Source organism: Lampetra fluviatilis, chromosome 5 (genome assembly GCF_964198595.1).
Source record: "Lampetra fluviatilis chromosome 5, kcLamFluv1.1, whole genome shotgun sequence".
NCBI classification, from domain to species: Eukaryota; Metazoa; Chordata; class Hyperoartia; order Petromyzontiformes; family Petromyzontidae; genus Lampetra; species Lampetra fluviatilis.
This window is the reverse complement of record NC_136279.1, coordinates 15763476-15775890: the sequence shown is the minus strand read 5'-3', so window position 1 is coordinate 15775890 and position 12415 is coordinate 15763476. Positions and strand designations below refer to the sequence as shown.

The 12415-nt window shown below is 45.8% G+C and overlaps 1 protein-coding gene across 12 annotated transcripts in view; it reads left to right on the top strand.

Annotated features, from left to right (window-relative positions):
- The window catches only part of ZMYND8 (zinc finger MYND-type containing 8), a 64069-nt gene that overhangs the window by 48155 nt on the left and 3499 nt on the right, over positions 1-12415 (top strand). For 11 of the 12 annotated variants that reach the window (XM_078856946.1, XM_078856949.1, XM_078856951.1 and 8 more), the window contains exons 12-21: positions 872-1063; positions 1362-1502; positions 2830-2985; positions 4060-4352; positions 4977-5364; positions 7411-7881; positions 8285-8568; positions 9533-9613; positions 10438-10516; positions 11643-11882. In XM_078856946.1, the coding sequence (XP_078713072.1) occupies positions 872-1063; positions 1362-1502; positions 2830-2985; positions 4060-4352; positions 4977-5364; positions 7411-7881; positions 8285-8568; positions 9533-9613; positions 10438-10516; positions 11643-11882 (2325 nt within the window). The remainder of the gene's footprint in view (positions 1-871; positions 1064-1361; positions 1503-2829; positions 2986-4059; positions 4353-4976; positions 5365-7410; positions 7882-8284; positions 8569-9532; positions 9614-10437; positions 10517-11642; positions 11883-12415) is intronic. The other variant, XM_078856947.1, reaches the window with a different exon arrangement.

Here is a 12415-nt window from a genome sequence, read left to right as displayed (position 1 = left end):
GTCAAGAGGTCGGAGGTGCGAATTCGGAGGTGTGATATATAAGATCCTAAAGCAGAATAATTGTCAGCATAGCACTAATTTTATCAGCGCTGACCAAGATGTAATACTAATTTGTCCAATTACTGCTAATTATAGATAACTGGTGTTTTCAATTTTATCCTCCATGGCTTAAGTGTCCAGTAGAATATGGCCAGGTGCTATTATTAGCACGCATAAAGTTTGGCAGTTCAATTTGTCCGTGCAACATGAATATATTATTTCACCGCAGTTGGATTACTGGAAAGCAATAATTGAAAGTGAATTGACTTCTATATAAAAATGAATAGCCCTTTTGTTTAAAATTATGTATTAAATGACAGAACTGTACAAAGGCATCTACAGCAAAGAATTTTAAGCTGCCAGCGTGAAAATATTTATCGCGTGTTATTATTTTTGCACGGCATTTTATGGTTTGTGGCTTTTTGAGTGGCAGATTTGTGCCAGAAAGGTGCCACATGTTGACCTGAAATAAATCGACTTGGCTTGTGTTTGTGTTAGCATTTGATTTTTCAAAAGAAATTTTTTTGTCCGTGTGTTTACATGGGTAATGGCATGTCTGTTGCATGTGTTTTTTTGTAAGGTAATGGTTGCGTGCATTGTGCGCTTATTCTTGCGCATTGTCATAAGAAAATGCCTTGTGATTGTTGACACGTGTGCCCACTTGCATTTCCGTGAGTGCGTTTGTAAGCATGATGATCGTTTTTATTGTCCCTTTGCATGTGAACCTGCTTGTGTAGTTGGTCGTGTATGATTCGTAAGATGTCACTTAACAGTGCTTGCTTCCGTTGGTGCGTGTGTGTGCCCCTCCCCGCCAACATCCCGTGCCTTGCAGACGAGGAGGTCGAGCGGGGAAAGCTGTCCTTTGACATGGCTGCCTCACCCAAGGTGGTGCTGAGCCGTCTGGGGATGTCAGGTGGCTCCTTGGGCTACGGCGGGCACGCCTCCTCCGTGGGCACGCGCTCCCCGCTCAGCAACGTGTCGTCAGTCCCCACGGGCTCGGATGCTGAGACGGAGGGAGACCGGGGTGCGTACCGCACATCACAAACAGCGGATCCACTGCTGACTCGTGCATGCTCTTTGTGTGTGTGCGGCAAAGAATGGGGATTGTGGTTTGACTTTTAAATAGAGCGCTAAATTAATCTGTGCGAAGTTTGTTTCTTCACCTAAAATTATGGTAGTGACCATTATTATCTATTAGTAGTGCTTGGCGTCCATTTTGAACGCCATAAAAACGTGTTTTTAAAATTTGCCTGCTTTACGTGACACAGCTCTGTGCCCGTGTTCTATAGCAATAGCACGCTTTGTTGCATGTGGGTCTACAGGGTCACCGAGTACTCTCAAGGGCTCGCTTAAGGTGGAGAGCCCGGGTTCCTCCATCTCGTCATCAAGCCGCAATGTGATTCCTAAATCGGAGAAGCTGTCCCGCACCTCACCGGCCAGCAGCATCCTCAACCTCAAGCTGGGTGAGCGGCCGTGCGGCCACTGCCTCTCTCGCACCCAGCACACGGGTTGCAGCGGCTGCCCTTATTACCTGCCTGAAGTGCAAAGGCGGCTCCACCTCCCACGATGTCGAGCATTCATAGCCGAGTTTGAAGAAACGTGGATGAGCAAGAGGCTTGATGTAAAAACTCTTGTAATGTGTTTTTAAATTGACTGTTTTAACGTTTTCTGACTTTTCCCGAACCATTTTGGTTACATTTAATCATATTTTGTGAAATGTTCTCCCATTACCTCGACACTTTCGTTTCCTTAAGGAATTTTGTAGCTTGTAATGTATTTATGTGTTAAGTGCAATTTACCTTTTTATTTGGTATTATTCACATTCTATTCACACATTTAGTATATTTGTTATTTAAATGGTTTCTAAATATTGTGTTCTTATTGTTCTTGATGTAACCCAGTTCGCGTTTGCAAAATGGGCAGTGCTGTTTCATATTGGCTCCGGGTTAAATACAGGATGCAAACTAATTTAGTGCCACCTAGCCATATCCTTTGAATTGGGGATTCTGAAACTTTCTGCCATGAACAACAAATTATGGACCGTACAATTTCGCACTGCCCCATATCTAAATTTTAAGGTGGTGATTGTGCAATTCACTCTTAAAACAAACCAATTTAATGGTTAAATAATTTGAACTGAATCTCTAACGATTGCTCTTCATTGGTCATATACAATAACACTGACATGCCTGTCATTATGAGAGAATCCCCACCATAATATTAGGCTTATGTAGACCCAGAATGCTTTGTGGATTGGGTAAGGTGAAACAGGGTGCACGGCTATGTATATAACAGAATTTTAAATCTTACTTCGTATGTCCAACATGATGGCACGTTATATTTTTGTGCATATTAATGTCACGGATGTGTTACAAAAATGTGAAGCTCTTTATAGATATATCGATTAAAATAGATTATTACTCTTAAAACGTGCGTGTCAGAATCAATACATTTCAGTTCGTATATATGTGTTGTATGTAATTGTTTCACGTAAACCTTGCAGGTACTAGAAGCACAGAATTTACCACATTTGTTTCAAGCATTGATTCTTAAGTCAAATCGCGATGTCAAATTGTTGCGATTCATACAATTTTGAGGGAGGGCAAACCGCAACATGCATAATAAAACACCAGCCTGCTTGCTGCACAAACGAGACACCTTGTTTCCGTTCGGGGTTGCGTCACGAAACATCGACGTCCATCGCCTCCCTTTTGAATCTCGCTCTGCTGTAGCAGCAGCACACTCACCCGGCGTGCGTGTGCCCTCTGTTCTGATTGCGAACTTGTCCAGACCGTAGCAAGGCGGAGATGGACCTGGAGGCGCTGAGCGAGACCGTGCAGCAGAGCGCCGCGCCCGTTGCCATGGCCCCGTCGCCAAAGAAACAAATCAAAAATAGCTTCTTCCTCAACCTCGACAAGACCATCGCCAACTGCAAAGCCTCCCTCGGTACAGCCACCTGTTATTTATAACACCCCCCCCCCCTCCTGCCTATGCGTGTTAGTAGACTGAGCGAGGCAGGAGTAGTTACTATGTTACCGTCATGGTCAGTGCACCATGGGGACCAGGGAAGTCACGTCGGGTAAAGCGTAGTACTTTCATAAGTAACCACCAGCATTATCGGCTATTGTAGGTCTGGGGCTGTTAGGTGGTCAGGAGATGGCAGCGCAGCGTTGCTTTGAAGTCATCCGGACAGAATTTTGACTGCTTTCTCCTCGTGGGTTGTCCAGTATCCCCCCCCAGATGCCAAGCAGTATCAGCAAAACAACTACATTAAGCAAAGCTTTTCTTACCAATACCTTGCATTTTATTTACAGAAAACTGCTGTAAATGGAAAATTGCGCTTTTAAGTGTGTTATGCAACTGCCCACTGAAATTGAACAAAGCAACGATAAAAAGTTCGTGCACGAGGGTGCTATAAATGTCATGGCATTGTAGATGTAATCTTGAAGAGGAGACAGGAAGACAGCCACATGCTCATGAAACACATAAGTTTATACTTTTAATGGAACAAATTATGGCAAAGTGTCGTGGTATTGCCTTGATGACCTCTCCTTTGAATGTTTTTGATGTTATTTGGACTGACAGCTACCTTTAGCATTTGGTGCCTAGTTCCTTTTTGGTGTTATTTGGACTGACAGCTACCTTTAGCATTTGGTGCCTAGTTCATTATACGGCCAGTGTAATATGAACAGGTTACAGCGTGCCGTGACCCTTGTTTAAACCTGTGATACTTGGGTACATTCTGAAGGGCCTTTGGTCGTTGCTGATGTTCATGATAACAACAGGTAATATCCCACAGCTGTTAACTTGTTGTGGTTTAACTAATAGTATTTTGTATGGGCTTTAGGAAATTAGTTAACTAGGAAAACATTTCAAGATAACCAAAGTGTATAAAAATTCATTGCACGTTTTGGAGCATGACATGTCGTGTGTTCCTACACAAAACGGGATGTTTAACCTTTTGCCATTTTTAAAGGTGCTTGTTTATGTCTCCTTGAAACTGCCCGCTCACCAACTCAGGCATCAAGAAGATGGCATCCGAGGAGCAGAGCGACTGGGAGATGTCGGAGAACTCTAGCGAGAGTGAGGCCGACAGCGTCGCCGAGGACGACGACGAGAGGGGCCTGGCTGCTCGACGGGCGCGGCGCGTGGCGGCCTCTGCCGCCTCGGCACCGGGCGCACTGGGCGCGGACGGCAGAGGCCGAGGACTCGGGGGTGGCGCCATTGCGCAGGGGGACGGCGGCGGCAACAGTGCTGGCAGAGAAGAGACGGCGGCCAGTGACAGCGGTGGTGTCAAGCAGGATCTGAGCCAGGTGAGTCGTAAGGGTGGGTCCAGGACACTTGGCTGGCTGCACACAGATATAACGTGAAGCATGCCAGTTTCTTAAGGGAGCCTCCATTCTATTCAGACATTCATGTGATACCGCATCCCCCCCCCCCCCCACCAGGTGATTAGTACTTGTGGAGACCAGGCCACGTGCCGCTGCTGCAAATAACAAGAAGTCAGTCCAGTCCATTAAGGGAGTCTGAAATTTGTTAAGGAATGACTTGGCCAGTGTTTGTCAAATTCCAATCTTTGTGATCCCTCACGGTGCAGTGTGTGGTAGTTTTTGTATACTACAGGACAATACATGGCTTGATAGGCTGATGTCCAAAAATTTACGTAAAATGCAATTGATTATTTTTATTCTATTTGCTAATTCAGGAGTTGTATTCCCAGCTAAAGCTAATGTTAATAATCAGTGAGACATAAAGCAGTCTTGAATATTCTCATTCACCAACCCACGCTGATTAGCGTTTTGAAGTACTCTCAAATAACCCCTACGATTGACACTGTGTGGGGAAGCGCTGTACATTATTAAAATTAATATTAAAAATAGCTATCTCACCATAGTGTCTTTTGTCGTTTATTTTGAATGCGTTTTCACGGCTACTAGAACGGGAATATGAGCGCCAGGCAGGACAAAGCGGGCAAGGAGAAACCCTCCGGACGGAGGGATGCAGCTTCGAGCAGCCCAAGCGATGCTGATGAGAAGCAGGCACATCGCTCCCTGCGTGTGCGGGCGGCTCCCTGCAAGGAGGAGGATGACGACGACGGCGACGATGACGACGACGACGACCCAGACTCGCCGCACTCCCTTGGCCTGGACAGCGACTCGGAGAGCGAGCTCGTCATTGACCTGGGGGAGGAGAGCCGCGATGAAAGGGGAGCACCCCCGCCATCCTCACGGCGAAAGGGCAGGAATGGCGAGACAGGGAAACAGACGAGCCGATCTCCACCCCGAAAAGAGGCACCCTCAAATTCCACGCAGCGTAGCACAAACAGTGAGTCGCTTGTTGTGCTGTGCCTTTGGCCGCTTTACGCGGAACATGGGTGGTGGGGGGGGGGCGGCACTGCGCTGTAGCCTTGTTTCCCACGCAAAAGACGAACAAGAGAAATGGCTATGAAAGTTGGGTTGTTAAAGTGCGCCGAGGAGTGGCATAGAAGAGTTATTTTCTGTCAAGTTAATTTTATTGTAAGCAGACATTGCCTCATGCTCGTAAGTGCATTTGAATATTACTATAAACAGTGAAACCTTGGATTGCGAGTAACTTGGTCTGCGAGTGTTTTGCAAGACGAGCAAATTTTTTAAATAAATAATAATTTGATAAACGAGCGAGGTCTTGCAATACGAGCCGTACGTACAGTATACGCTTTGTCTGCCGAGCGTCACGTGATCAACTGAGCCAATGGTTCTTCTCTCTCTCGCTGCGGGATTGTGGTTAATCATCTCCCATGCTCGGTCTCAGTCGGCGTGCCTCACTCGTATGGTCAACATCCATGCGAGTGTAGACTGTTTACTATAGTCTTCTTAGGTTTTTTCGGTAAAGTCACGTAGGTAAAACATCAAAATGAATGAAAATAAAAAAAATCACGACGTTTCGGAGGCAACACAAGTCTCCGTCATCAGGTGGGACCGTCACAGCCAGATTAGCTGCATCAAGTGAGGCAATGATTCAAGATGTAATCCCTTAAAAGCGAGTTGAGGGGGGGAGGAGAGGGAGGGGGGAGCTCATCAGACTATGGTAGCCAATGAATGGAACGTATCGGGAGGGAGGGGGGGCGAGGCCAAAAGGGTGGGCGACGGCGTGCAAGCGATTGTGCGCAAGCGGCTAATTACTGCACACGCCAACACAATGGAGCGATTATGCGCAAGCGGCCAACTGCCGCACACGCCAACACAATGGGCAGAGAGGGGGAGGGAAGCTCTAATACACATGATAGACAAAAGAACGAAAATGCCCATGTTAATACCAATGCTGGCTGAACAATGGGCATTTTCGTTCTTTTGTCTATCATGTGTATTAGAGCTTCCCTCCCCCTCTCTGCCCATTGTGTTGGCGTGTGCGGCAGTTGGCCGCTTGCGCATAATCGCTCCATTGTGTTGGCGTGTGCAGTAATTAGCCGCTTGCACGCCGTCGCCCACCCTTTTGGCCTCGCCCCCCCTCCCTCCCGATACGTTCCATTCATTGGCTACCATAGTCTGATGAGCTCCCCCCTCCCTCTCCTCCCCCCCCTCAACTCGCTTTTAAGGGATTACATCTTGAATCATTGCCTCACTTGATGCAGCTAATCTGGCTGTGACGGTCCCACCTGATGACGGAGACTTGTGTTGCCTCCGAAACGTCGTGATTTTTTATTTTATTTTATTTTCATTCATTTTGATGTTTTACCTACGTGACTTTACCGAAAAAACCTAAGAAGATGATTCCTTGCAGTCACGAAAGCTTCAAATCTAGAATGTTTACTATAGTGTTGTGACCACGTGTGTGTGCGTAAAGCATTTTTTTATTTTGTGTCCAAGTGTAGTTACTGTTCTTTAGTAACTGTACTGCAACAATGCTTTTTGCCTCCTCAAAAGGAGGCAAAAGCAAGTCATTGGATAGGTTCCTTGTTAAAGTCGCACAAAAAGAAAAAGATTACAGTGAGCCAACAGATGGCAGTGATTCCGTTACTGACAGTGAAAGTCGTCCTACACAATAACCCCCCTCCTCCTCTCCCCTCTCTCGTCTCCCTCACACCAGCCACGATTACATTTCATTAATACATTTGATTACTTAATATTAATTTTAAATACAAATATACAGTATTTTGTATTAATCATTTTTATATGAATATTTTTGAGTTGTGGAACGAATAATTATTTCTAATGGGGAAATTCGCTTTGATATACGAGTGCTTTGGATTACAAGCACGTTTCCGGATCGAATTATGCTCGCAATCCCAAGGTTTCACTGTACTCACAGGCAGATCTAAGAGTTGATTGTTTTAAACGTCATTACAGAGCTTTTCCCAGCGTGCCTGTGCTATGCGCGTATATGTCACTGCAGATCGTGCCAGCTCTTCGGCAGGCCCCCCACCAGCGGCCAAGCTCCTCGAGCCCTCATCCACTGGTAAGGAGAAAACCTCCACTGCAAACCCCAAGCCGTCGTCCTCCTCGTCTTTCTCCTCTCCTTCCGCCTCGCCATCCATCACCTCCCCACCAGCCATCGTCTCCACCTCATCTGTCACCCCAGCCACCCCTGCAACGGTGGCAGTCGTGAGTCCCATCAAGAAGCAGCGGCTGCTTCTGCCCAAGGACAGCGCTGCAGGACAGGGTACTACTCCCAGTGGGTCTGCTGCCGCTGCCGCCGCCACCGCCACCACATCCACCACAACAACCACTCGCTCGTCTTCCTGGGCAGTCCCCGGCAAGTTCCAGACGTCCTCACAGAAGTGGCACAACCAGCGGATGCAGAGGCAGCAGCAGCAACAGCGAGAAGGGATGGGCTCGCGCTACGCCACCAGGCAGGCAACTAAAGGTCAGAAGGCCTGAAAATATACTCGCAAATATGTACATCGTTGCCGTTATCGTTAATCGTCCATTTTTATCGTCTTGTCATTACTGTCATAAAAATCAGCAATATTTCTGTAATCGTCTCCGACATCATCGGTAATGTTTTTGTCATCGTGACCATTTTTATTTACAGTCTACAGTAAAACGGGTTCAGATATACTTGTTAGGAGATTTGATTTGCAAGAGAAATGCATCGAATTTTAAAATACCAGTATAATCGTAAAATGTATGCTATTATGTAATACATAGTTTCCTTCATTCAGTGAATTGTTAACAAGGCCACTCAAGCACTAGTAAAATTGCGCCTTTGTATTATGCATAACATGTACTCCATGTCTGTGTTCCCCCCTTGCTTGTTCATAATGCAGCCACCCAGGAGAAAGATATCCTGCCAGCACCACCCCCAAAATCCACCCCAACTGTCACCACGGCGACAGTGACCCTGGTTACCAGCTCGTTTTCGGGAGCAACCTCATCTGCCGGGAGTCGGAAGTTGCCTGCAACTGGCGAGGGTGGGGGCGGTGGTGGGGCAGGAGGAGCAGCAGGGGGCGCAGGGGGTGCTAATATCCCCCCCCTCTCCAAAGCCGAAACTACCAGCGTTGGGAGCAACTCTGCAGAGGTGGCGGCTGACATCGCCAAGTACACGAGCAAGGTGCGGGGAGACGAGTCTCGCTGATGCGTGCATGGGTTTGGCTTGCAACTGGGCTAAATGGTTGGTTTACGGAAGCCCTCTTTACACAAAAGAAAATAAGCCAGTTCACTGCATTTATGGTGAATGTAATGGGCCCCCAGTAGCCGCAGCAGTCACGTTTTAGTGAACTAGTTAACTCACAATTCATTCCATGCATTGTGGGTGTAAGGTAAATTTTAATCGAGTCATCGATCTGTCGGTACACTACTGATTACAAATCATAACCTACCTGAATGAATGACGGTAGGTTATTTTGTATCGTCAGAACGATTGGTTGCTCTGGAGTTTATTTTCTTTTGTGTAAAAATAGCTGGTGTCTCTGTCGCAGTGCTTGGCAAGGTAAGGTGTGTGTAGAGATTTGAAATGAAAGGGAGGCTCTGAAGGGAGGCTCAGAAACGATAGTTCATTCCATAATAGTTGCTCGCATGAATAGTGCGGTCTTAGTTTGCAAAAAATTGGTTTATATGTTGCAGTAGTAATGAAGCCATTGCAATTCAGATTAAGCCAATGTATGCCAGCTAAGTTATACATTAACAATTCAAACACAGCGACAGCAAAATGTAAAGTTATGCACATAGCTTAGGAGGGTTATCTTGTCTGCCATTGTCATTCTGTTACCATTTTTCAGCTTCATTTCATTTACATTTTTTTTTTAGTTTCTTTTTTCATTTCCAATTATTAACTCCTATTTTTCACTCTTTGGTCAGGCAAGCAGTTAAAATTTACAGTAATTCTCTACCACGGCATAGTGCTATAAAACAGCAGCCTTGGTGGTAGAGAAAAAGCTCAAGTGGCAATGGAGGAGCAGTGTTACTGACAAATACTTCATTCCTTACCCATGCAGGTTGCGTGACTTAGACGGGTTATCGGGTCGGCCCGGAAGCAAGGGCTAAGCTCATTGCTTTCTAATGCGTTCTGTTAGCAGATGATGGAAGCCATCAAAGGCACCGTAACGGAGATGTACAACGATCTGTCTTCGGGTTCTTCTGGAAACACTCTAGCGGAGGTAAAGACTGCCTGCCTTTCTCTGGGCCTTTCGTAGCGTCTTATACCAATGTGAATCAGACAGAGACATCGCAGCTGCTTTGCCTGCCTTTACTGGTTGAGAAAGATTTATGTGGCTTGCTTGAGGGAGGCACCCAGGGTGATGTGGGGGGAGGACAGGGAAAGTTATCTTCTCCCTGCCCTGTTCGTTTGACAGACTATGGTAAGGGAAAGTAGAGCTTTGTTTGCATGCGCACTCTTACGCAAATGGAATGCTCAAGCCTCCCCGTGTCACAGCAGTCGCCTGTGCTGTTTAATAAGCAATGCTGTGGTGTGTCCAGGTTATAGCAATGGTTGCAGAGTGCTAGTCCTTGTTTGCAATAGTCCATGGGCTGGAGCATTACTTTCTAGCACCTGAGGTGGGAAAACATGAGATATATTTATTGGCCCAATAACATGTGTATTGTCCCCCCCTCCAACACCCTGATAATTAAATGTCCCGTAAAATCAGGGTGAACATTTTGTGAACATTGTGGTAAATGTAACCACGTCTAGTGGTTACAGGGGTCACGTGATCCCATAACTTATAACATATATGAATCTGATATCGTTAGCTTAAAAATCTATACTTGAATGGATGCATCGTTATTCCGCTCGAAATAATCCACTCATTTGTAATGAACATATAAATATCACTACCACTGAAGTTTTGCCACCCCAAGTGGTACGGAAAAGTATAATATCTGATATTTGGGCGCCCATGGGCTACCACAGTACGAACGTTGGGTGTCCATAATCCCCGCGATTGTTGTGCTGTATTCATCTACGGAATTTCCTTTTCCACAGATAAGAAAGTTAAGGATAGAAATTGAAAAGCTTCAGTGGCTTCATCAACAGGAGTTGTTGGAAATGAAGCACAATGCAGGCAAGTTACCGTTGGAATCACACACATAATCCCTGGTGCAATCCAATGCGCTGACCAAATTGGCAGCGTTCATGTTGTTTTTAACTACCTTTATTTTGACCAATACACTTATTTTCCACCATACGTAGCCGACCGTGCTAATCAAAGGTGTGGGTGAATGAGAACAAACCACGTATAGTAGACTCTCTATAATTATCCGCGTGCGGTTTATCCGATTTGCGGATTAACCCCGAACCTGAAATTTTTACATAAATGAATAACTCTTGGATTTTACCTTAACCAAAATGAATAATCTAAAAACAATTTTTATTCTTGGAAATGTTTATTCATGCTTAAACTAAAAACATGTATTGATCCGTCGATTCTTTACTACATTTTTTTTGTTCATTAACAAACTCTATTTTCTTCATTTAAACTTAATTTATACCTATATTAGTGGTTTTTGGCATAGAGATCCACGGAAAATGGATATTTGTGGATTATCGGCGATTTTAAATTATCCGCGGCCATCCTCCCCGTCATTAGCGAGGATAATTGAAGCCTATTGTATTTAAAAGGATTTTTTAAAGTACAAATATTCACATTTGTTGATTGGTTTGTTGTCCTTCCCTCACACCTCTGTTGAGCACGGTTTGCAATGTGCGGTGCGAAAGAAGTTCAACATATTTCTTTAAAAAAAAATTCCTCATAAATGAGTGTGGAGAGCAGTGCTCATCCTCTTGTTTTGCAGCCTTGAGCCAGTGGTGGGAATTGTAATGGGCAGGGCATGCCTGTCCATAATACAACCATGATTGACTTTCCACAGACAGTGCTGTCCGTCATCAGGGCCATAAAGGGAGGGGCAGTTGGGGCATTTTACCCCAGACTTCAGGTCCAAGGGGACATCAAAGGGCCATGGAGGGGAAATGAGAAGGGGCCTCATCTGGCAATTTGCCTTGGGCCTCGAAAATATTTTTGACAGACCTGTTATACCATAGGAAAGTGGATTTTCCACCACTGGCACGGGATCTGCTATGGGCACCAACCCATGTTCACTTTGACCATGTTGACGCTCACTTATTGAGCATCCACTGCCACGGGGGGCCCCGTGCTGAGGGGAGCGTGCGCGTGCGTCCTCTTCCCTCAGAGCTCACCATGGCGGAGATGCGGCAGAGCTTCGAGCAGGAGCGAGACCGGCTAATGGGCGAGGTGCGCAAGCAGACGGAGATCGAGAAGCTGGCCGTGGTGGAGGAGACCAAGAAGAAGCAGTGGTGTGCCTACTGCCGCAAGGAGGCAATCTTCTACTGCTGCTGGAACACCAGCTACTGCGACTACCCCTGCCAGCAGGCGCACTGGCCCGAGCACATGAAGACCTGCACGCAGTCAGGTGGGGCTCAACCCGCCCATCTCGGTACGCACGCCGGTTTGGTTTCATTTGGATTCTTGCAGTGCTCGCTAATTCTGGGTTTCCAAATTCACAACACTCGGTCTGAGATTCCAGGAACAGGCGAAATAACTTAGGTTATTCTCGTCACATGTAAATGAACGAGTAGTAACTCACTGCTATGCCAGTAACTGACATGGTGTCCTGCGAGTTGTTTGCCGTTTTGGCAGGAGTAACCTGATTTTAACTGTCATTGGATAGAATCTGTTACATTTAGCTAATTTTTACTGAGTCATTGCATCTGAAATGCATATATTCAACATTTTGTAAAGGAGGTTTAAAATATTCTTCTGTTTGCAAGTAGATTCACCCTCATGAATGAATTATCAAAAGCTAAAACACTTTTTTGGGTTTAAAGTCAACTTACGAGTCAAAGGAATCCCTGAAGTGTTCCAATTTTACTAGCAGTTCCTAAACAATAGCAGGTCCACCACAGTAGACATTACTCACGAGAGAGGCTTAGAAATGTCTCCTCA